A 26,074-nucleotide genomic window follows, 5' to 3' on the forward strand; every position below is an offset into this window, starting at 1 on the left:
CATAAGTGAGTATATCGGGGTGCAATTTTACTACCCATACACTGAAGATAGATGTCATTATTAAAAGTGAAGTAGTGTGCAGAAATGAATTCCATGAGCTGTGTAACATCCTCAGCGCTGTATTTACGGATTGATGTGGAAACCTGGAGTTCTCCTTTTAACTTCCCCATTGACTGAATGCTGTGGGTGGCCCTACAACCAGCACCTGGCTTGACTAAAATCTATTTTAAAAAGTCTATTTAAAAACTGACAGAGCCAAGTGGGAACATGTCATGTGAAGGATGTCCTATCAGATGTTTTCTCCTGCCTGACTGGCTGAATACAGAGCGTCATGTTTAAGCCTTGTACACACAATGAGATTATTGTACAAATGATCGTCTAGTCTCCTATCGAAAATGAAGAGGTTACTAAAGTACGAAAATTCTGGTATGACAGAAAAAAAAGTGAAAATTATGTAATGTATTGTATTTTTGGAAAAAAGCTGTGCTGATTAGATGAAAATCGTATGAGAAATTTGTCCCTTTTGGAAAATTTCAGGCGAAATCTGTGTACTGATTATCAAATTATCGTACGATCGCTTCCAAAGTGGTATTTTTTGTATGATATTCTGATTGTGTGTACGGGGCTTAAACCATGAGATTATCGTACAATGATTTTCCTTTTTGTTTTTTGCATATTAGTTTCATATTGTAAATGAAGAGGTTACTTAAGTTATGAAAAGTCTCATATGACAGAATACAACTTCAGAAGTGATGCGTTGTAATGTATTCTTTTGTTTCCGAGCATGTGTAGTCTTGCTGTTCCAATTTTGTTTTCGGACTTATGCCCGTACACACAATCCGAAAATCAGACGAAAAGTACAACTTTCGAAGTGATTGTACAATAATCTCATCATTAGTACATTGCTTTCAATAGCCAATCACGACAGTTCATGATCGTTAACCCATATGATACCAGATCGTACGATTTTTGTTTAATTATTACAGTTGTTCGAAAATAAAATACAACACATTACATCACTAATGAATTTTGATTCTGTTGTACCAGAATTTGTCACTTTAGTAAACGCTTCATTTTCGATATGAGACTAGCAACCAAAACTTTTTTTTAATAAAAGGACGATCTGTCATACAATTTTTGGATTGTGTGTATGGGCCAGAATACTGTACTGTTTAACCACTTGCTTACTGGGCACCCTCCTCTTGTCCAGATCTATTTTCAGCTTTCAGCGCTGATTCACTTTGAATGACAATTGCGCAGTCATACAACACTGTACCTAAATAGAATTTTGATCACCCCCCCACAAATAGAGCTTTCTTATTTTGGTGGTATTTGATCACCTCTATGGTTTTTATTTTTTGTTAAAAACAGTTTAAAAAGACCGAATTTAAAAAAAAATTATATTTTCTAGAATTTTGCAAACATTTAATTTTTCTCCTTCAGTGATGTATGCTGAGGCGGCACTGATGGGCATCGATAGGTGGCAGTGATGGGTGGCATTAGTGGGCACTGATTGGTTACACTGATAGGCAGCACTGCTAGGTGGCACTCAAGGCATTGCTAGGTGGCACTGGCAGGTGGCACAGATGAGGCAGAATTGCCTCTTCCTCTTCGGGACCGAAGTCGGTGACTGGCTCTTTTTTGTGAGGAGAAAGGAAAACTGTTTACCAAGCTTTTGTTTACATCATGTGATTAGCTGTCATTGGCTGAAAGCTGATCACGTGGTAGGGGGCCTGGGATTGACCCCTTACTCAGATCTGTGACCCCCCATCTCAGTGATCACACCGCGCGTGGGACACGTGCAAAGGGGAGGCTGAAATTCAGGTCCGCGCTGTGGCCGGCATTTGGCTATACCGCAGACGCCAAGAGGTTAAATGAAAATCGGATGTTTAGGTATTGTTTGAGAGAGATTTTGGTGTTTGTCCTTTTAGCATGAACTCTTGTGCTGGGCTCTCGAAAGCCGTGTACGAACGATCAGATTATTGGACAATCGCTTCAAAAGCGGCATTTTTTTGTGAGATTTTCTGATTGGTGGGGATGGAGGGGGTTTAGTCTGTGAAATTGGGCCCACCTTTGGCCAGTCCTCCTCACACCTGTTGTGGGCATTGCTGAGAAGACATCCCCAGTGAAGTGGAGGAGATGAGAGGCATTGTGTGGCCCCTGAAGAGTGGTGTGCTCAGGTGTTACCTGTGAGCAGGGTAATGCGGTGTAGTGGTACTATTGTCCTGTGTGGGATGCACCAAGGGCCGCTGCTTGTGTAGTCAGGAAGGGGGGATCTCGCCGTGACTTCTTCTCCTCGGTCCCCCCTATAAAAGACTGGCTGACCTGACTGTGCAGCGCAATGGTTCAGCCCTGGCAGTAAGGCGTGTCCCTCCAATGATGGAGAGGTAGGAAGGAGGAGATGTCAATGCAGGGATCCCTCTCACTCCATACACATACACCGCCTGAGACACACAACTTTCCTACACTCCGCTCCTCTAGGGGCCCCCAGATCAGCGCCAAGGAAACCATGAGCCTGGTGTCCCCGGGGGGCTAGGTGAGTGCTGCCATGTGTATGGTGACAGACACACAGAGGTGGTGATCGCACACCGCCCTGCAACCGCTACTCGTCTCCTCAGCCGGGCATCATGGAAAGGTTCCTGGGCTTTGTACGGCAGATCCGGAGATCCAGGAGGAGGAAAGGCAAAAAGTACCGACCGGAGGAGGATTACCATGAGGGCTACGAGGACGTCTATTACTATGCATCCGAGCATTTCAGGAGTAAGTCATCACCTGCATGAGCGCCGCACATGTCACTCATTGTCTGCAACCATCTCATCACAATCACACCTGGATTACAACTTACCTCCTCGGTCACCCCTCCCCTGGAGATCATACATGTCTGTTACTAGGAGCAAGGTGCGAGAGCTTGTCCCTTGTCATCCTCTACAAGTGTAATGCTGCAGTAACCCATAGCAACCTATCACAATTTATGGTCTTGCCATCACATCAGTTCAACAAGGATACTGATTGGTTGCTATGTGTCCTGCACCCTGCTACCTCAACCTAAACCCAAGTATCCAAAATTCCAGTAAAATATGGATCTGTTGATTTTGACATGTATCAAAAAAAAAAAAACCTGCAAAGACCATACATGTGTAGTAACGCATGGTAACAGATATAAGCCTTGATTTGTCTCCCATCTATGTGCTGTAAACAAAGTTTTATTATTATTATTATTATTATATATAATTTTTTTTATCGGTTGATGCTAGTTGCAGTTTCTTTCTGTTGCGTTGTATAAAATTCCATATGCACTTGAGTTGCCTTACACTATGTTCTAGTGTAAACAGACATTCTACTTGTGCTGTATTATGGCTGTGCAACCCTTTATGTACAATGACATTTTATATATTTTGACTTTCTTCTTATAATACAACAGATTTAAAGTAAAAATACCATATACAATTCTAGAACCGTCAAAGTTTGTGTGTTGAGATATATATATATATATATATATATATATATATATATATATATATATATATATATATATATATATATATATATATATATATATATATATATATATATAATTTGAAACGTCAATTTTAGATATATATACTTTTTTTTTTTTTTTTTCCCCTCCATCATTCAATATAAACACTCCACAGAAGACACACTGACAGGTCCATTGGCTCCTGTCTATATTGTCTGTACTGTGTGTATGTGTGTGAGTTAGGGACCTTAGACTGTGCACTCCTCGTGGACAAGGACAATATATGTAAAGCTCTGCGTAATCTGTCAGCTCTGTATTATAACCTGTATTATATAGATAAAATAGCTTGGACATGTTCGTTTTGTTCTAACCTTATGAAGTATTTGGATTTGTTGTGCTAGAGTATTAAGGAGATTCATGTCGGTGCTGTGGTTGTTTTGTGTGACTGTCACTCCTATGTTCTTTCAGCCAGTCTCATGCTTGTCCCTTTAGTTTACAAATAGCCAGATCTGCCTGAGGAGTCAATGACAAGAAAACTACAGGCCATGCAGTATTCACAGGAACTTGGTGTGTCACATAATATTATGTGCAGAGCCATGACCGGAATCTTTGCTGTATACTGTTAGCAATCAACCACTGCGATTTTTATTTTTTAAATCTGTCGGCTATGAAATGTGCATTATGAGCAAAGAAAAAAAATGTAAGTTTTACAGTAGCACATGATGTTAATATTCAATCACAAGCATTGGCAGTGTGCTTGGGATGTTTTTGATGGCTGCAGTGTTTTTATGATAATGGTCTGGACATAGTTTGTTCCCACAGCTTCCATAGTAATCTGCGAGTGATTGTGGCTGTTACTTTTACAGCATGTTTAGCTATGGGAGGAAGGTCCGTTGGATGCTAGCAGTGGGCAGAATCCCTGCTATTAAAGGAGTCTGGGGGCTTGATTGCTCTTTTGGAAATATATTTTATCATGTTTATCATAAGGATGGCATCATACTACTGTACATAGTAGAAAACTTTGTGCTTGTTGCGCCCTTCCTTAAAACGAACCCCCCCCCCCCCCCCTCCATATTTTATCCCTAGTCTTCCATTGGTAAAATAAAGTACTTTTTTGGGGTGGGAGGAGATTTATTTATTTTGATCCAGCACTCCACCCCCTTCCTCTCTCATTCTCACCCTAGGTGATAATGGTGTGCCCCCTGCAGCCTCCTTGGATATCTACGTTATATATTTTAGGAAGCATTGGCTTTCACACACTGCAGCTAGAGAAAGGCTGGCTGGGCACACATCAGCAGGGGAGAGACAGCTGGAACCAGTGTCGGGTAGCTGATTGGCAAATCACAGCAGGGATTGCTACATTCCTTAAAGTGGATGTAAACCCTCACATATACCCAGTAAAGTGAACAGCCTCAGATGATACACTGGGGTGAAACCAATCTCTACACAATGTTTACATGTATATCTGCTGTCTTCAGCTTGCTATATTCTTTAGAAAGTGCTCATTGGGTTATAGAAATGTTCTCTTCCTGTTCAACACTGGGTGGATTCTTGGCATTCAGACAAGACAGCTGATTGGAGGAAAGACACACACTCCTTCTCCACATACGCAAAGGAAGGAAGGAATTTGCAGAGCTGTGAATAGACCAGCTCTCTGCTAATCTATTCATAGCACCCACCCCAACACAAATTTCAGCCTGGTATTATCTCCGTTGTTGGAGAACTTGTCAAAAGTTATCATGCTGGTAACAGAAGAACAGAGCAGCAGAAAGACACAGAACTTATGGCTTTGGAAAGAGAGAAGAAAACACTGCAGATATGTGTTTGGGTCACATTTCATGAATCAGGTTTACAACCACTTGTGAATTAAGGGTAAAAGATAAGAATAAACTTCATGCAGTTTTAAGCCAAAAACCAAAATTATAAGGCCCCTTTCACACAGGAGCCTCTGCCTAATGGAATCTGCTTTCTCAGTGGGGGATCGCTCCATTGATCCCTGCTGAGCAGGTGGGTAACAGGTCCATGTGCAGAGCCGACATGGATACAGTCCCGCTCTCATTTATGGGGAAATGGGATGAAAACAGACCACCTGTCCATTTGGTCTACTGGACAGATGGAAAATGGGGCCACCATCCAACTCTTTTTGGTGAACAGGATCGGATGGCAGCAGGTGTCAGCGGACATCCGCTACTCCATAGAAGAGACTGAAGGGTCCGATCAGGTCCACCTGAAAAACTGACAGGTGGACCTGATCAGACAGCCCGTGTGACAGTGCCCTAAAAGTCCTTAGGTGTGGTGCCTGCATTAGTTCTCTTTTTTTTCTGCTCTGTTTTTACCTGGTGAGTTGGCATTTAACAAACCACCTGTGTTGTGCTGCCTACAGTCTCTGGATGAACCTGCATTCGCATCTGTGCGTTCCAGGTACAAAAAACGCACGTTATGCCCACAGTGCCATTAATTGTTAGTGTCAACCCAAACACGGCTAGCAGATGCACGTTTTCTTTTGTGGTAGAAAAACATGCAAAGCACAACACTCGAAAAGGTTTAGGAACTTCTTTGGCACGTTTGTCCAGGCATACAACGCACAAATGTGAATGGAGCCTGAAGGAGCACAGAGGCTCCTTTCTCCTTTTGGACAGCAACATTTTCAGTCTGGAGGGAGGGAAGTGTTAGATATACTAACAGATTTAGATACACTAACAAACCTAAGCCAAACTTCAGCTAACGCTTTTTAAGCAATTAAAGCAAACAGTTTTTTTCTAATAGAGGAAAAAGATTTGCATAAATGCTGATTATTGTAAGCACCCCGTCAGTGAGAAATGGTTTGTCTCACCCCTCTAACTGCTACATCTGCAGGACAGCTTGTTTTATTCATGCAGGAGGACCAGGTGAACATAAAGGAAAGGAAGCCTCTGCTGAGAAGAATGTGTTGGCTGCCATAGCTGACCACCTATTCAGAAAATGCTAGTGCCTTTAGTTTTCATGATGATCCAATAGCTTCAGAGCTTTGTCACCGAGTCCACAACAAACATGCAGGTCACTTACTGCTTTCTTGTTCTAAGTCTGTTACTTAAAGTATGGAAATCCAACAGGACAGACTTCTAATTTTAGAAAGAGAAGGCAGCCTACATATTCTCATGGCATAGATTAAAGATTAGCTATACCTTTACATTAGCAGCCGCCCTCGGCTGTACCATGCTACCCCTTCGCACATCAGATGAGAGGGTGATGAAGTGCAGGAACTGCGACTTGTGCTGCAGCATTACTGTCCACTTCTAAACCAGTGGGGCAACAGGGTGCTGCACATGTACAGCCTATTCTCTTTGGCATAATAGAATGGCTATCTTCCTGTAAGTTTGAAGTAAAACACTTTTTCCATTTGGGTCTGTGGGGAGAAGCCACACATTAGCAATATTGTGCAAGGAAGTGTAAGTAGTTTGGGAAGGAGGAGGAAGCTGTTAGGCTGTTGGTAAATAAAGGTGTATTTAAAGGTGTTCTTTAATTTCAGAACAGTGATCGATGGGCCCTGCTATGCCTGGAGAATCCCTGATGTTAAAGTGTGCCTGAAACTAGTGATGCACCGATACCATTTGTTTTACAATGAGTATGATTACCGATCCTTTTATTTTTTATTTTTTTTATTTAGTACTCGGAGATACCAATACCTACTGCAGCTGTTTTGTTTTAACTTCAGCTGTCAGCAATGGTACAAAGCATTGAAATGTTATTTACAAATAGATTTTTTTTTTTATTTAGCGCTTTTTGCATGTGTGTATATATATATATATATATATATATAATATATGTGTAAAAATATTCACTAACAAAGCAAACAAAAAGTTTTAATTTTTTATCGTTTTATAACTTAGACATGAAAAAAAGCAGGAAAATAATCATTAAATGGAGGAGAATAGGGAGTTAATTAAGGCTGATTAGAGTAAATAAATGGTTATTAAGGGGTTAAACGGAGGAAGATTTGTTCATCCCTTTGATCCAAAGAAACAGAAATTTACAAAAAGAAACAATGTTTCTTTTTATTTTAGAGTTTCAGGGTGGAGCAAGGTTGGTAATAAGCATTGCTGGCTGCTTTTTTTTTTTATAGCTCCAATCACCGGACTTCTTTAACACTGGGGAGACCCACTGACGGCTCAAATAGCTAATCCTGAAAGTATTGATTTCAGGTATCTGTGCATTTGCACGAGTACCGACCACTTGTGCAAATACCCGGTATCGGCACCGATACTAGTATTGGTGAAACACTATCTGAAACCATCTGTGGCAAGATTATCATTTCACCTAATGGGGTCCCCAATTCAACCATTTTATAGGTAGGTGCAATGCTTTGGACTCTTTGGCCCCTTTCACATGGGACAGATCCGTGATGATCCGCTTGCTCAGCTGGGATCGCTCCGTTGATCCCCGCTGAGCCGGCGGATGACAGGGCGGTCTCTGCACAGTGTGCAGGGACCACCCTGTCAGATCTCTGCTCTCCTCTATGGGGGATCGGATGAACATGGAGCATCTGTCCGTGTTCATCTGCTCTGCAAAATAGGATTTTCCTCCGTCTGCAGAATCTGACCATAGCAGGGAAGGATGATATCGGGTGTCAGCAGATGTTTATCCGCTGACAACCGCTATCCCAACGGGATGCATGTATGTCCATATTTCATCCGCAAACGGATGGATGAAATACGGACATACTGTCCGCATGTGTGAAAGGGGCCTTACTCTCTCAGTAGTGCAAAAGAAAATCCTACAAGGCCAGTGAGACATCCTAATAAGAGCTTATTTATGTGCACAAACCTGGGAAGTGAAGCTTGGAGATCTTGCCTCCTGAAGTTCATAAGTAATGTGAAAAGTGAACGAGTGAGTCAGCTTTTCTGAAACTGGGGGTAGCGTGATTTTTCTTTTTCAAATAAGTGATCACCCCGTGCTGTAGTGGTTGAAGTTGAGCGCAAGCTAAGGAATCTTTCTCCCTGTTCCTGGCCTTAGTCATGACTGCTGAGTAGCTGAGCACACGGGCTTGGCTGGCAGTCAGAAAAGGTAGCCATAGATCAGTCAGCTGAAAATGAAGGTCTATAAAAGATCTGAGGGCTACACAGGCAAGGAAAAGTCACAAACCAAGCCGCTGCAGAGCAATCAGTGTATTCTCCTCCTTTCCCTGCTTTTTCTGCGTTGATCAAATGATTGCCGGGGGGGGGGGGGGGCTTAGAGGGGAAAGTTCTGTTTGATATGGGGCCCTTGGAGACTCAACAGGTAGGTTGGTCATTAACTTGAGCCAGCTTCAGAGGGCTTGTGTTGCCATTTCCCCTGTCTGCAGCAGTTTTATAGCTAGTACAAAGGGCAGGACAGTAGATTAATATTGACTGAGAAGGAGCACTTCACTAATTAAAGTGGTAGTACAGTGTTAAAAGAAAAAAAAATACTTTCCCCCTGCAAGTTGATATCATGTGTTAGTATGCATCACCACTTGACCACCGGAAGGTTTTCCCCTCCATGTTCAGCCCATTTTATTGCGATACGGCACTGCGTTACTTTAACTGACAATTGCGTGGTCATGCAATGCTGTACCCAAATAAAATGTATGTATGTCTTTTTTTTTTTCCCCCACAAATAGAGCTTTCTTTGGTGGTATTTGATCACCATCGTGTTTGTTTCTTTTAATTTTTTGTGCTATAAAAAAGACAAGTTTGATTAAAATTTAAAGCGGTTCTTGACCCTAAAGGGGAAGTTCCGCTAATCTGATCCCTCCCCCCCCCCCCCCTCCGGTGCCACAATCTGCACCTTTCAGGGGGGAGGGGGGTGCAGTTACCTGGATAATCCAGGTATCTGCACCCACTTCCGGCCAGACCCCCGCAGACGCCCCCCCCCCCGTTGTGTTCTGGGAAACACACAGTTCCCAGAGACACAGCGGGGGACCATAAGAGACGCGCAGCGCGACTCGCGCGTGCGCAGTAGGGAACCAGGCAGTGAAGCCGCAATGTTTCACTTCCCCGATTCCTTGACAGAGGATGGCGGCGGGGGCAGCAGCGATCGCTCGTCATCTGCCGCCGACATCGCTGGACCCTGGGACAGGTAAGTGTGATTTTATTAAAACCGCTTTAACCACTTAAGGACTGAGCCTCTTTCTGAGATAGGGTGTTTACAAGTTAAAAACAGGTTTTTCTGCTATAAAATTACTTAGAACACCCAAACATTTTATATATATATATATATATATATATATATATATATATATATATATATATATATATATATATATATATATATATATATATATATATATATATATATATATATATAATATTTGAAAATTAGCCATGTAGTTTGGGCTTTAAAGTGGAACTACACTGCTTTGAAAATGAAAAATAAATGAAATAGCGTTTTTGGTGCTCAGACGCAATCTCCCCTATCCACCCATGTCTCCATGCTTTATTTTGGTGAGAAATCACTTTGAAAAACAGTAAGGGCAGATGATTTATGTAGTATTTTACTTCTGGAATCTATCTGCCCTTGGCTCACGCATGCCGATGGGAGGGTGTACTTGGCTGAGAAAACCCCTCCTGATTGATGACTTTTGGGCTGTAATACATTATTTGCCTAGGCCTGGAAATCGGGAATTAACTGAAGAAATGAAGAAAAAAATGTAAACATGTAAATAAGATAGAAAATATATCTGTTTACTAATGCCAGCAGCATAAAGATTAAAAATGGTCAATGTTGATTGAAAGAGTGAAGTTCTGCTTTGAACTCCACCTGATTTGTGATTGTAAAATTGTTGCTAGTATAATATGCAATTATTTTTGTTTATATTTATTAACCTAATTATATTGAGCCAGATCAGACAAATACATTTGTGAATTGTTCGAGGGGAAAATCGCTTCCAGAAATATATTCACACACAAGGAATTTCAAGATATGCAAACAGGATACCTGGTGGGAATTGAACTTGGGACTTCAGCAATTGAGGCTGGAATGCTAATCAATGTTTTGTGCCTTGATATTAGGAGCCGTATTCTAACCATCCTTACCTTTCACATTTTAGCAGCGAGCTGTGGGTGTCTTGAATGAATGAATTTGTCTTATCTACATGTAATAAATTGACGGAGGTAACATGAAACTTAATCTTAACCCAGCAACTCTTGCAGATCTCTTGCTTCACCAGGCTACTGTGATTAATCCCAGGTAAAATCTCTAGAGGAATTATTTAAAGCATTCAGACTAAAGTGACTAACTTGATTGCATCATCTGTGAAAAATGAAAATATGATACCCTAAAATAGCTTTTGGCCTGATTGTAGATGGCGAAGGGTGAATTAAAATCGTTCCAGTACAAGGGCCCACTCATGTAGCCATGTGAAAGCACACCAACTAAATGCAGAATCTTGCTGGCAGAAGCTTGCAGAAAGATCTGGAGTAAAAAGTACTCTATATTTTGTACACGTGTAGTATTTGAGCAAAATTTACATGCATACAAAGTTAGTGTAAATGGCCCATGTTGGCCACCACTATGGCTCAGCAAGTTGCTACCGTTAAAGTGACCTCTGCATAAGGATTGCCAATCCACAATATTGACACCACATACTTGAAGCATGCATGTTTAATGAATTCACACTATATTTACATTTTGGACCTGAGTTGGTAACAGAGTCTGGTCTTGTGTAGGTGGGGCTTGTTCTTTATATACCTGTGTGTGTGTGTGTGTGTGTGTGTGTGTGTGTGTGTGTGTGTGGGGCTTTGGTACGAGCTCTTTTTGTGGCAATATGTTTGCCATCAGGTGTGCATTCAGGATGAGTTTTGTGGAGTCTACTGTACTTTTATATCATGGCACTGATATTTGCACAGTACATTAATGGACAGTGGCAACTGGTGCGTCATTTATTTGGGGTGGTGGCAAACAAAACACACCCCCCCCCCAGTCGCTCGCCCACGCTAGGGCCTATGGTGGGAAATGATCCCAGCCCCAGTCTCCAGCTCAGCCCGGTTGCTGGAGGATGCAGATGTTGCTGGGTTCCCCAGAGGAGGGGATGGGTAGGAAGTGCCCTGATAGAAGAAGCCGACTCTGGCCAGTTGATTAGGGGGGGACACTGAGCCCAACCATTCACCAGTATATTTAATAAAACTAAATTTCACCCGTGGGACTTTACATGAGGTGATCATCATGGTCAAAATCAGTAACCAAACCAGTATATTTAATAAAACTAAATTTCACCCGTGGGACTTTACATGAGGTGATCATCATGGTAAAAATCAGTAATTGAAGTAAGTTTGAGTAAGTAAAATGTCTGAATTTATTTGCGTAGTAAATAAAACAGACATGAATAGCAGACCCATTGAAAAGTGAAAATTGTAAACAGCCATACACCTGGTAATATGTAATGGTATTAATACAAAGAATGCATCTGTATACTCAATGCGTTTTTTTTTTACGATCTCAGCTTGCTTCTTCAGGAGTTGTCTGCTTGTGCAAAATGTCTGTAAATAGTAGACACTTGTGTGAATCGGACACTTAAACCCCCTGCATCACTCAACCATGTATCTAGCGTTAGAGGAGGTCTAGTGCTACAACTGTTGCACACGCTCTAACGCATGCGGCGATACCTCGTGTGGTTTGAACAGCGTTTACATGTGGGCGGGACTTGTGCGTGTATTTGCTTCTGAGCGCTAGCTACTGCGGACAGGGGCATTTTAACTTTTTTTTTTTTTTTTCTTAAAGAAATCAGAAGATGGGTAGAAGATAGCTAGCAGATTTTTTATTTTTACACTTTTTTATTTTTTTTTTATTTTTTTTTTTTACATTTTTTTTTTTTACATTTTTTTTTTTTTATTGATCACTTTTATTCCTATTACAAGGGATGTAAACATCCCTTGTAATAGGAATCTATGCAACAGGTCCTCTTTATGGAGAGATGCGAGGTCAATAAGACCTCACATCTCTCCTCCAGGCTGGAAAGCATGAAATCGGTGAAAAAAAATTCACTGATTACGGCTTTGTCTACATGCAGGAACAGGTTATGATGTCACGCCCGGGCCTCCGACGGTCATAGAGATAACTGGTGATCATCTGGTCACCAGAAATCTCTATCGTAGTCATCCAGCACCAGCCGACTCTTTCACCGGGCCCCCGATGGCACGGGAGAGCCCAGAGAAGCATCAGATGGGGTGGGAGGGGGACGTCCCCTCCCGTTGCCTATAAGAGCAATCAAGCAGCGGAACTGCCGCTATGATTGTTCTTATGGTGCACAGAATCGCCGGCTGGAAATTATATCTGAATGATGCCTCTAGCTGCAGGCATCATTCAGATATCACCACACAAAGTCAAGCCCCCCACCCTATTTGAATAAGTATGGAGTACATTGTACCCCTACCCATTCACCAAAAAAAAAAAGTCAAAAATTAAAACACATTACACATCATTTTTAAAGTAATTTTATTACGGGATCTCTGTCGTCTCTTCTGATCCCTTCTCCCTTCTCCGGCTCTTCTGCCTCTGCTGGTTCTTCACCCCTCTCCAGGTCTTCTCCTCCTCTCTGCGCTGAGGTCTTTTAGCCCTCTCCGGTTCTTCTGCCTCTGCTGGGTCTTCTCCGCTATCTTCTCGCTCTTTTGCTGGGTGGTCTTTGTGTGGTATTGCTGTGTGTATGCTATATTTTTTGTTTGATAAACAGTTTTGTAAACATTTTGGTTTGTATCACTCCTAGTATCAAATACCAGTACTTCTGGATGGAGAGCAATCCTAAAACATTTTGAGGAATTTAACTCCAAAGCTAAACATTCACATCCTAACAAGCCTGTTTTGACTGTGAGACTCAGTCAAGTTAAAGGATGTGTGGTGGAAAAAAAAAGTTGAACTCTTTCGCAATTTTATGAGAGCAGATTCTGTGATTTGCCAGCTTTGGTGCCATGAGTTTCACAGTAGACATGGGAGCCCGTTCCAAGGAAAAGATGTATGGGTAGTGTATGTGGAATGCTCACTATTCTTATTCGCTAGTCCTCAGTTTGTCCATACTCCTAACACATTTCTCAGATTATTAGAAAGGTACTGTGTTGGTGCTTACAAAGGGTTAACAACTGGGTTTTTTTTTTCCCACCCTCACTTATTTTTTATTTTTTTTGTCTTTATAAAAAAAATAAAAATAAAAAAATCCTAACCAGATATCAAGCAACCTTACTAAAATCTGTATAGTAATGTTTATTTTGTCAATACTATTACTCCACTCTGTGTCATCGCACAATTGCTTTGATGCATAATGTTACTTCTGGCAAATGGAACAATTGTGCCATAGTTGATGTGCTGGTGACATTCTTCTGCTCAGCCAAAGCAGAAGAATGTCATCAGCACACCAAGGATCTCCAGAGTGGGTCCAGAGCTTTTTAATGAGTGATCACATCGTTACAGCAGATTGCAATGTTTCAGAGCCACGCAGGACCCCTTCATCAGTTATGTGTCCTGCGTGGCTCCAAAACGTTGCAATCTGGTGTAACGATGTGATCACTGATTAAAAGCTCTGGACCCACTCTGGAGATCCTTGGTGTGCTGATGACATTCTTCTGATTTGGCTTGACACTGTTCCAGCCGGTGGTCATTTTAGCACTTGTATGCACAGCCAATTCTACAGGAACATGCGCATTGGGATTAGTGTGTTTTGTAGTTTGTCTGAGGGCCTGTTCACCCCAGAACACGGTGCAGGCAAGGCAAGTTTCCATTAATGTGTTAACCAGCCCTTAGACCCCTATCACACATTTTGCAGGTGATATAGCGTTAAAAATAGCGCCTGCAAACTGCCCTAAAACAGCTGCTCCATTCACTCCAGCGTGAAAGCCTGAGGGCTTTCACGCTGGAGCGGTGCGCTGGCAGGGCATGAGAAAAAGTCCTGCCTGCAGCTTCTTTGGAGCGGTGAACTCGCCGCTCCTCCCCATTGAAATCAATGGGGCAGCACTGATATACCGCCGGCAAAACTAGTCTAAATGCAGAACGTGGGTTAGACAAGTGTGAACCTAGCCTTAAGGCAGCATTCACATCTGAGCGTTTCAAAGTCAAGCGTTTTGAGCGCGTTTTACCACAATTTTGCTGCAATTTTGTTCAGATCTGGAATGTAACAGGCAGAAAAACGCCTGTAATCTGCCCCAAAGAAGCTCATGTTCAGGGCTTTTCAGGTGTTTTGTTTCAGGTGACAAAATGCTCAGATGTGAGCAGGTGCCATTGAAATGAATGGGATTTTCCATGTTGGGCATTTTCAGGCATTTTTTCCGGAAGTTTTACAAGGGTTTTATGAGCTGAAAATGCTTAGGTGTGAATGTAGCCTAAAGGAGAAGTACAGCCAGAGCTCATTTGGCTTTACTTCTCCTGTGGATCGCAGAAGTACAGTTGGTTTTGTACTCCTGTGACCTGCTGTCAGCTGACATCACAGAGCTAGTCCAGGCTGGGGCAAGATCGTGACAATATTGTCGGGATCCACCCACATCCCTGGACTGGCACCTGGCTCAACTTCTCTTGTGTTTCATGTGTCTTTTGTATGTTAAGTAGTACTATATTGAACTCCTACATTTCTCGTATTCGAGTTCTAGTAATATTAACAGTCATGTGGATGGTGCTTATCAGCATTAAACGTATTTCAGTTTACAGTCTTGTAGTACTGCTAAACATTTTTACACTTGTAGTTTTTTTACATTGGAGTACCTCTACTCAGCAGTGGCTTACCCTTCATTGTAGGTACAGATCATTAAAGGAGTTATAAAGGCAGAAGGTTTTTTTTATCTTGTTAATGCATTATATTCATTAAGATAAAAAAAAAAAACCTCCCCAGCACCCCCTAATACTTGTCTGATCCCCATCTCTCCCCAGCGATGTCCATGAGTTTCTTAGCCGTAGGGACTCTCCTCCTGATTGGCAGAGACACAGCGGCGCCTGTGGCTACCATGGCTTTTCATCAAATCAGGCGAGAGAGACGGACTTGTTTGGACCTTTCAGTCTCCCCTATGGAGCCGTGACATGTCCGCTGACATTAGCCATTATCCAATCCGATCCTGTCCTCAAAATCCAGACAGATGGTGGTCCCATTTTCCATCTGTCTGGCAGATCAGATATGATCAAATGAAAACGGACAGGCGGTCCGTTTTTCACCGATTTCCCCTTAGAGAAGAGCAGGACAGTGTGCAGAGTGGAGACGGACCTGTCAACCGCCTGCTTAGTGGGAATCAGCGGAGCGATTTATCCCACTGAACAAGTGTTTTTCCCAAAACTGAGGCACTCGTGATAGGGGCCCAAGGGACACAAAAAATGGTATTGCTGTCTGTGGCAGTTCACACCATAGCTTTTGTTTTAGTGTGCATTGGGGCAAAATGTGAACATGTTGTATGTGTGTAATCGTGAATTAAATAAAAAAAAAAATCTAAGTACAATGGATAAACAGGATACTTTACAACCTAGAGGTTTAGCCCTGGTTCACGTTGGTAATTGCCGGCAAAAGCACCATCCTAATCGGACCGCACTGATTTCAAAAAGTAGTTTCTGTACTACTTTTTGTGATTTCGGCCCGCGATTTACATTGACATCTGTGCAGAAATATACACAGATGCCTAATGGATTTCTGGTTTGAAATGTAACAATATAGAATAAGTTAGAATAATGTCAGTATACATCTTGTTCGCATCTGAAGAAGGGTGTAACCTTTGTAGCCCGAAACTGTTATTTGGAACGACATGAAAAGTATGTAATTTATTACATGTGGAATTAATAAAAAAAATTTCAGCAATCCCAGGACTATATAAATAAATAAATAATAATAAAAAAAAATATATATATATATATATAATATAGGAAATCGTGAGATTAAAAGAAAAAAAAACTACAAAGCAGTTCAATGCACAGTAAGGACTAGCTTAGTAGAAAATACACATGTCAATGAGCATACATTTTAGGAGTCTTCTATGTGCTGTTGTATGATGAAAAAAAAAAAAAACTTAATGAGGGACTTGTAAATGTCCTTCTGAAAGTGGTGTCTAAAGATATGCGTGAACATAACATAAAGTTCATCTGATACAAGAAATTTTGCAAAGCTTTGAGCCTTAATTAAGCCCTAATTGGAAAGTGTAGCTTGTACAAATAACCACAGCAGACTCGTTTTTCCAATTCTCCGCTGTGACTGCAGAGTTGTAAACCCTGAACTGTGGTTTGCAAACAAATTTGTGATTCTAAAATAAATGCTAATGAGTATATTTATGTGTCTGGCATGAACACAATTTTGTAATGGTCAGGTATAGGTCTAATAACTGAACAGCCATGAATAATAGACAGGGATGCATTTGTAAGTGTTTTTTTTTTTTTTTTCCCATAGCAATTGTTAACTCCGTGCTAATTATCTCAAAAGCTGGGGTTTTATGGAGATATGCATACTGTAAATATTAGCTTTACAAGTCTTATAATTTTTTTATTTTTTTCATTTTAAGGGCACTCTGCATGATAGAAAGAATGCTGGGACCTGCAGCGGTTCACAATGAGATAACGTAATTTATTTTTCCTGTTTTGATGTTGAATGTACAGCACATGTTCAAATATTTTTTGCAGCATATAGGCCCAGGACATTGCTGGGAGTGCCCAGAGCAACACAGCTGAAGATTTAAATAGAAACTAGTGATTTTTACACTGCTGACTACTTATCAATAACAAGAGGGGTTTGTTAGAACACTGTGATCTTCACAGATGTGACCGATTCACTTTAAGGCAACCTACTTAATCTGGCAGTGGAAAATGTATCCATATATAAAATCTATATTTCAGCCCTGTTGCCCAAAGTGTGTATAATATAAATGATGTTATCTAATAACATGTAATTATGTAAAGACTGGTAATTTACAGCAGCTCTATTTTTGGTGCCAACTTCCAAAACCGTGTTAATTATCTATTGTCAAAAATCTTCCTTCTTGCTGTACATAATTATTATGAAAAAAAAATGCATGATCACTAAAGGCTTAATCTTAAGAAGTGCTCTGAACATATTGCGGTACTTAATTACTTTTACAATGCAGAGGATATAAATCATGTGGGGCCATAAAACACTGAGAAACAAAACTATCGGATATACTTGTTTTGTATGTGAATAGCTTGGATATATTGTTTGTAATGGTTAGCCTGAAACAATATGTAAGTAAACAAATGTGTCTGGATCATTTTAAATTGGACATTTTGTTTGCTAGTGTATTTTAGTAAGACTGGTTTCATTGTACCTTTCTGTCCTGTTTATATATTTGTGATGTAAGAATATACATGAGTGTTTTTAAACACTCTCATGGCCAGAGCTAGAAATGCCCTTTGGACCCCTTTAAAATGCTTTGGTGCTTTGTAGTGTTGTATTTTTCACATTCTGCACACCCTGAGACACCCCATTCTAAAGTGTAAAAAACGGAACTAATAGTTTTACATAACGCAGCAATGTATACACACATAGGGCACCCAACATTACAGGTGATTTATTCTTCCAAAGCAAAATGCACCTTTGCACGCTGTTGCTGACTTGTGTCCCAGTGTTTCTCTTCTCCCTCAGTTTCTCTTCCTCAATCAGCTAAAGTGACCCCAGTGGCCGATGTTCCCCTTATGTCATTGGTTGTTAGAACACCGGTGGCTGGAAGGATGTAATGGTGCACAATGAAAACCTGTGACTTTGTGCTGTTATATAAAAGCAATCCAAGAATAACATGATCTAAAAGCAAAGTAATTTTTGGCTGTTAGTTTGGGCATCGGACTTTTAAAAACTTTTTTTTTCTATTGCTGAGATTTTTGTGGATAGTTTGAGCAATATTCTTTTTGTGATATTTTTGTTGTAGTTTACAATTTACATTGTTTGCATTGATTTAAAGAGGCAATCACTTTGCCAATTCAGAGGATAGCAAAAGAGAATCTTGGCTACACATTTTTGCGCTTTATTGAATCTTGGCAAACTGATGGATTCTCCTTTTTAAAGGTGAACGCCAGCCTTCCCAGTCTTGCACAGTTGTCTTTTACTGAAACTTCCTAGTGGACATTAGAAGCAGCAGCATGTCAGATTGGGCCACCCCATTTCCTAGCTTCACCTAAACGGAGATGTCCTCCTCCTGCTGCAGGCAGGAGAAAAACCTTGTGTTCATTCATGCCATTTGCCGAGATAACCTTAGCATACCTGCATTGCAGCGCATTGCCGTTCTTGTGTGTTGCGTACATTTGCCTTGGCGCACACAGAAACATGCAATAATGTACTATTTTGTTGGGCTAGTGAAACATTCTGCAGTGCTTGTCACTTCATCTGTCCAGTTCAGTACACAGTGGGGGGAGATTTAGTAAAATTGATGCACTCAGAATCTGTTGCAACGAGGCATGGTAGTCAGTCGGCTTCTAACTTGTCACAGCTTGTTCAATTAAGCTTTGACAAAACTTGGAAACTGATTGCTATGCAGAGCTACACCAGTTTTAGTAAATTACTCCCAGAGAATTTAGACCTGCAGCCTTCCATTCAGGGCAGAGAGTAGAAACTGTCAGCTTGTGTTGTGAATGGTTACAGCTCAAGAGTGCTTTCATTGACACATACAAGCTGACTACAGCACACAGCAGCTACTACACTAGTCCGAGGCAGTGTAGTACTTGGCTTGTGCTGTTGTCAGCATGCATTTTTTTTTTTTTTTTTTTTTTTTTTGTGGATGAACACAGTTCTTGAGCTGCAATCAATGACCACACAAGCTGACAGTTTCCACTGTCTGTTCTCCTGAATAAGAAGCTGCAGCTCCAGACTCTGTAAACAAATCAGGAGATGAGTAGACTCAGCACTGCACTCTGTTAAATTCTGTTCTCTGGCAGTTTGGAAGACGGAGGAGGCTGTGCCGGCAGTGCGAACTGCTTAGCTATCGAAAAACTAAATTCAGAAACCCCTGCATGGATTTACAGAGATGCAGGGTATGTGCCCAGTATCCTTAGGGGGTTATAAAAATCTTAAGCTTTTTCTGAGAATTTATTTTTTACAAATGGTGATAGATCCTGCATAAAGATAGTGCTGTTGCTTTGAATATGGTAGTGTCAGGAATAAATGTGAGTTTTAGACTGTTGCACACTAAGATCCATAAAAATATGCAGGAACGCATGTGACTGCAGACCAATGAAGAAGCTTTTTTTTATTTTTTTTTATTTTTTTACACGTTTTAATATGCATTATATTGTGTGCCAGAGCTCTCGGGCAAACTGGCTTGCCAACAGTATATCATGGATGAAGAAAGATACCTAAAATCAAAGCTGCAGTCTGTAAACGTGCTTAATCAGAGCGGCTACCTGAGCTTCTGCATTTGCATGTTATGTTATCACAAAGAATTTTATCATTAATGACCATGTGGTTGTTAGTGGAGCCTGTGAATGCTGCTTTGTGTGCTGCTTGGTGCATGATATTGTTTGGGAGTGTTCTAAGCATAGTTGAGTAGTTGACACTTGCTTCTCTCAAGCCATTTTTCTTGTGTCAAGTCTATTAAATGGAAATATATTTAGAATAGCAATGAGGCAGTATTTTGATTCACAGCATGTAGTGTAATGGACTGGAATGATTGCCTTCAAAAAAAATCATGCAGCATTTTCCGAGCATTAATAGAGTATGCATGTTCCAGTATGCTTTTAGAGCCATCGTAGTGACACTGAATATTCAACATAGGCTGGGGAATTTCTATTTCATCCAGCCTGATGTCTGCATTTGATAACTGACACGAACGTATTTAAACACACAAATTATCTGTGATAATATGATTTATACAAAGGTCAGTGAACAACATTTGGTTGGCAGCCTTTGTTAGATTGTTTGATAATGTCTAGCTCTCCAGGGAAGGATATTCATATTGTCGGAAAAGGTTTTAGTGTTATCAATGGTTCTGTGAAAGATCTGGAATTCTGGATTTCTTTCTCTGCAGTTATCTATAAGATCTCCAGATTTCTTTTCAGGTTTTAAATGGAAGGAAGATTCCAGCTTAGAGTTGTGGAGAAGATTGAATTCCTTTCTACAGTTTCACAGCTTTTATTTTATACACTAGATTACCAAAAGTATTGGGACACCTGCCTTTTACATGCACATGAACTTTTTTGTCATCCCAGTCTTAGTCTGTAGGATTCAATATTGAGTTGGCTCACCCTTTGCAGCTATAACGGCTTCAATTCTTGTGGAAAGGCTGTATGTCAATGGGAATGTTTGACCATTCTTCAAGGTGAGCATTTGTGAGATCAGGTATTGATGTTGGAGAGAAGGCCTGGCTTGCAGTCTCCACTCTAATTCATCCCAAAGGTGTTCTATCGGGTTGAGGTCAGGACCAGTCAAGTTCCTTGACCCCAGACTCGCTCATCCATGTCTTTATAGACCTTGCTTTGTGCACTGGTTCCATTCATTTGGTGGAGGGGGGATTATGGTGTGAGTTTTTCTTTTTCAGGGGTTGGGCTTGGCCCCTTCGTTCCAGTGAAGGGAACGCTTAGGCCTCATGTACACTGCTGCTGGTAAAAGGATGTTCAGAAGCAGTTGGCTCCTTTCTTCAGCTGTCCTTGAACTCATGTTTGTTTTAATGATGTTTTTAGGCAGTTGAGTTTAGAGGCCTTTTTTTTGGAAAGCAAAAAAATGAGTTTAGACACTGAATTTAGAGGCATTTCAAGCGCTAAACGCGGTAACTCGCGCTTAGCCGCGTTTTTCATTTTTGGTTATTTGGGGAAAAAAGTTTTTTTTCAAATGCTTCTAAACGCAAGTGTGGCATGTAAATGTGGCAAAATGGATGTTTTAAATGTGGGTTACTATCTGCCAAGTTAAATCGGTCAGGAGAGGTTGTAAAAACGTCCTGTGTATATTGAGCCTTAAGGGGTCAGCATATCAAGACATTTTGGAAAATGTCATGCTCCCAACTTTGTGGGAACAGTTTGGGAATATTCCAACTTGACTGGGCACCAGTGCACAAAGCAAGATCTATAAAGACATGGATGAGCGAGCTTGGGGTGGAGGCACTTGACTGACCTCAACCCGATCTAACACCTTTGGGATGAATTGGAGTGGGGACTGTGAGCCAGGCCTTCTCATCCACATCAGTGCCTGACCTCACAAATGCGCTTCTGGAAGACTGGTCAAACATTCCCATAGACACACTCCTAAACCTTATGGACAGCCTTCCCAGAAGAATTGAAGCTGTTATAGCTGTAAAAGATGGGCCAACTCACAATTGAACCCTACGGAATAAGCCCCTGTACACACGGTCGGACATTCTGCCAACCAAATTCGTTGGACGTTACGACGGGACTACGTTCAGGCTAGTAGCTAATAGCTTTGGTGTAGGAATTTGATCTGAGCATGCGTGGCACTTTTTCCAATCGGAATTCTCTACACATGATCGGAGTATGTTGGAAATTTGGAAAATTGGGTCCGACGGAATCAGTCCGATGCATACCACACACAGTCGGATTATCCGACAACGCGGTCCGATAGGACACATTCCGACGGATTCTCCGACCGTATGTACAAGGGCTAAGACTGTAATTGCATTAAATTTAATGTGCGTGTAAAGGCAGGTGTCCCAATACTTTTGGTAGTATAGGGTATGTACCCTTCGTAACGCTAGGGAATAGGCATCTGATCCTATAAATCCTCACATTTGTTCTTGTTTTCTCAGGTTAAACTATTTAATTGCTGTTGTTGGTAATTTTATTGTCATTGTGCATTTTTGATCTTGTGTTGTCTTTGTTGCATGTAACTGTATCGCAATAATTTCTCTTTGGGATTATTCTAAATATGAATATATATAATAAAACCCACATTTTCATAGCATTTTAACAATTTGTCACTCATACAGCACAAGCATTACAGAAAGGTGGGAGCTTTTATTTTTATTTTTTTAGTCTTGCAGTAGAGGGGAGGTGACTGGCACATAAGGCCAAAAGTATTTCAAGGCAAGGAATGCTGTCTGCGTGGGGGCGCTCTGCTTTGTGTCACATTGCAAGATGTTTAATGTAATCCTTTTGAACAGAGTTGTTTAGATAATTTAATGTGGATATTTTCAGGTATGGGCCTAGTCCTCATCTAGCGTCCATGATCTAAATTTTATTATACATTTTCATCTCCTACATTACAGCTATTTATACATATTTCTATAAGCTGTTTACATTTTTCAATTATTACATTTTTTTTCAAATCAAAATAAATTGCTATGCCTAATGTAGCTAACAAGGCCCCCCCCCCCCCTTTTTTTTTTTTTTTTTTTTAATCAATCGCTGAGGGGCTATACCTAGGGCCCTTACACACTGCTCCCTAGAAAATATTCATGTTTTTGGTGTGTTTTTGATGCATTTTTTTTTATTTATTTTTTTAAGCATTTTCTGGTTTCTGACTCCAGTCATGCACTTGTGAAAAGTGCAACAAAAAACCCAACTGCAGTGTGTTTTTGATGTGTTTTCCAATCATTTCAGTGGGGAGGTGCGTTTTTTGAACTTGCACCAAAATTGCACTTTATAAAACTCGCCACACTTACAGCAGATTGGTGTAGGCTGTAGAGAGTTTTATAGTATTGAAAGGGATACAATTTTTTTATGCATTTTTGTTCTGCTTTTTAAATACGAAAAAAGCGCATCAAAACTGATCAGTGTGAAAGGGAAACTGTTTTTTGTTTTTTTTTCCCCTCCAATAGTTTGCTTTTTTTAATCTTTTTATATACACTTTGTAATTTTACAAATATTTTACTGCAGAACAGGATTTTTAAACCACTGTCGATTAGCTTGGACTATGTCAAGAGGGAGGAGTCACTGCTCTTGTTTTTGACTCATTGAATTTTGTAAGCAACCAGCTGCTGTTAGTATATGTGAAAGTAATACAATCTGTTTAGTGCATGCCCCCCTAAAACCAATGTTCAGTGGCTAGTATAAGTCTTATTTATAAGTATGACCCTTATAACATTTGTCGGTTTTAATCTTTATAACATCAGTGGTCAGTTAGCCCCTTTATAACACTGGTGATCTCTTAGATTGGTGGTCGTTGGAATGTGTCCCCACTTTTTGTTTGGTGGTCAGTGGTAGATGAATGGTTTACCTTACAAAAGCCTGCTTCCTCCTTGTTCCCAGGTCTTCTGGGTCTGACCTGAGAGTCTAGTAATGTTTGTGGCAGAGCTCTACTTGCTGGACAATTTAAAGACTGCATAACCTTAACCACTTGTCCAGTGGGCACTTGTACCCCCTTCTTAACCAGGCCAATTTTCAGCTTTCGGCGCTCTCACATTTTGAATGACCATTACTCAGTCATGAGAAACTGTACCCATAATAATTTTTTTTTTCTTTTTTTTGCCACACAAATAGAGCTTTCTTTTCGCAGTATTTAATCACCACTGTTTTTTTTTTTTTTTTTATGCACTATAGATGAAAAAAACGCTAAAAATTTTGTAAAGAAAAAATGCTTTTTTTCTTTGGTTCTGCAATTAAATTTTGCAAATTTTAGTTATTTTTCTTCATAGATTTTGGCCAACATTTATAATACTACATATGTTTGGTAAAGATAACCAAAATCAGTGTGTGTTTTGGTCTTTGTGAGTTATGCCCCGTACACACGATCCGAAAATCGTACGGAAAATACCGCTTTCGAAGCGATCGTACGATAATCGGATCGTTAGTACAGAGCTTTCGAGAGCCGATTAGGACAGTACATCCGATATTATTCTATCGGACATGCACGGAAATTTTTTTCGTACGATGCCAGATCGTACGATTTTCGTTTAATCAGTACAGCTATCGTTCGAAAATGCAATACAAATGCATTACAACACATGACATCACTTCCGAATTTTTTTTCTGTCGTGCGGGAATTTTCGTGACTTTAGTAAACTCATCAGATTCAATCTGAGATTAGCATGCAATAAAAAACGGACGATCATTCGTCCGATAATCTCATCGTGTGTATGGGGCATTAGTCTATAGGCAATGGTGCCGGTCACTGAAAATTGATCACACCTGATGTACTGACGGCCTATCTAATTTCTTGAGACACAAGCCAGGAAAGTACAAATAATCCCCAAATGACCCCTTTTTGGAAATTCGATATTCCAATGTATTTAGACCCCTTTCACACTGAAGCGTTTAAAAAAAATAGCACCTGAAAAATGCCCCCCTGCATCCCCAGTGTGGATCTGATATATACTCTTTTGAAGGCCCTGGAGCACCAGGACACTGGAAACCCCCAAAAAATGAAAACATTTTGGAAATCAAACACCCCAACACATAATCTAGGAGGCATAACATGTCATTTTTTTTTCTCGCAAGTTTTTGGAAAATGAAAGCGCATATTTTTATTATTATTTTTACAAAGTTGTCCATGTATAAGATATTTCTAACACATGGCATGTACATAGAAAAAAATGACACCCCAAAATACATTCTGCTGATACTCTAGTATGGCGATACATGTAGGGCTGCAACTAACGATTATTTTCATGTTTCGATTAATCGGTTAATAACCTTAAAAAAAAAAAAAAAAAAAAGTGTGTCAAATTGACGTTCATTTTTCACACCTATGCAGTTTTTGCTTTTGATCTGTTTCTGTAGTACTTTTTGCTGTGCGTTTTTGATTTTTGTGCACGTGATTTTACTTCAATTTACGTTTGTTTGCATTTTGTTTTTTTTGGGCAGATTAAATAACAAATTGCTGCAAAAACACACTACATCCTTTTCTGCAGCTTCTCCATTCAAGTATATTGAACCAAAAAAGCAGTAAAAGACCCTGACCCTTTCCAAATATGCAGCGGCTGAAAAAAAAGCACTTATATGAACGTGTCCCATAGGAAACCATGTAAATGAAATGTAGTGCGTTTCTACAAAAAGCACCAATAAACATATAGATGAACCAGGTCTAAGACGTTTAGTAACAATGGGGTTAAAAAGACAAAAATTAGCCCTTTGTAGTACAAAAAAAGCAGATAATCACTACTGGAAGGGGTTAATTTTTTTTTTTTACTGTATAACAGTGAAAGTAGTATTTGTAGTAGTGATTATATTTTTGTACTATAAAGGGCTCATTTTAGTTTTTTTTTTAACCCAATTATGTTACTGGCCGATTAATCGATTATGAAAATAATAATCGATTTAATTTCATAATCGATTAGTTTCAGCCCTAGATACATGTGTGAGAGTTTTACATATCTAATTTCCTGACTACCTAATAAACTTTTGTGAGGCATGGATGAGCACTGGTTTGGCACGGATGAGGCATGGATGGAGCCACAAATGAGCATGGATGGGCACTTCAGATCCAGCCCACTCACGCTGCTGCACTGGCTCCCTCCTCTCCTCACTTACTGTACCGATTGGCGTGAGGAGAGCGCTTAACTGGACAGGCAGCGATTTTGTTTACAATGGACTGCTCTGTCAATGGACAGAGCGATCACGTGGTAAAGGGCCGCTGTAACTGGGCCTTTAACCTGATCGGACATTTCCGGGTGCGCGTGGGAAGTGTGAGTTCAGAGTTGCGTCCTCCCAGAACTAGCTGACTGCGCTGTAGTCGTCATTCGCCTATGGCCCTGTCAGAAAGTGATTAATCAGCAATAGTTTATATTTGCTTTACTAAAAAAATCTATTTTAGATTGCCAGTTGCAA

General features: G+C 40.5%; 1 protein-coding gene across 9 annotated transcripts in view; it reads left to right on the forward strand.

The window, feature by feature from the left end:
- GRIP1 (glutamate receptor interacting protein 1) overlaps positions 1 to 26,074 on the forward strand; it is an 837,005-nt gene that overhangs the window by 265,274 nt on the left and 545,657 nt on the right. For 5 of the 9 annotated variants that reach the window (XM_077469653.1, XM_077469662.1, XM_077469657.1 and 2 more), the window contains exon 1: positions 2,408 to 2,760. The exons of 1 other annotated variant lie outside the window; for it this stretch is intronic. In XM_077469653.1, coding sequence (XP_077325779.1) covers positions 2,628 to 2,760 — 133 coding nt within the window. In that variant the 5' untranslated portion in view covers positions 2,408 to 2,627. Of the gene's footprint in view, positions 1 to 2,406; positions 2,761 to 26,074 lie in introns of those variants that run through there. 3 more of the 9 variants (XM_077469651.1, XM_077469652.1, XM_077469664.1) reach the window with 2 other exon arrangements.

Source organism: Lithobates pipiens, unplaced genomic scaffold (assembly GCF_037356315.1).
Source record: "Lithobates pipiens isolate NorthernLeopardFrog02 unplaced genomic scaffold, aLitPip1_a1.2 Scaffold_8, whole genome shotgun sequence".
NCBI classification, from domain to species: Eukaryota; Metazoa; Chordata; class Amphibia; order Anura; family Ranidae; genus Lithobates; species Lithobates pipiens.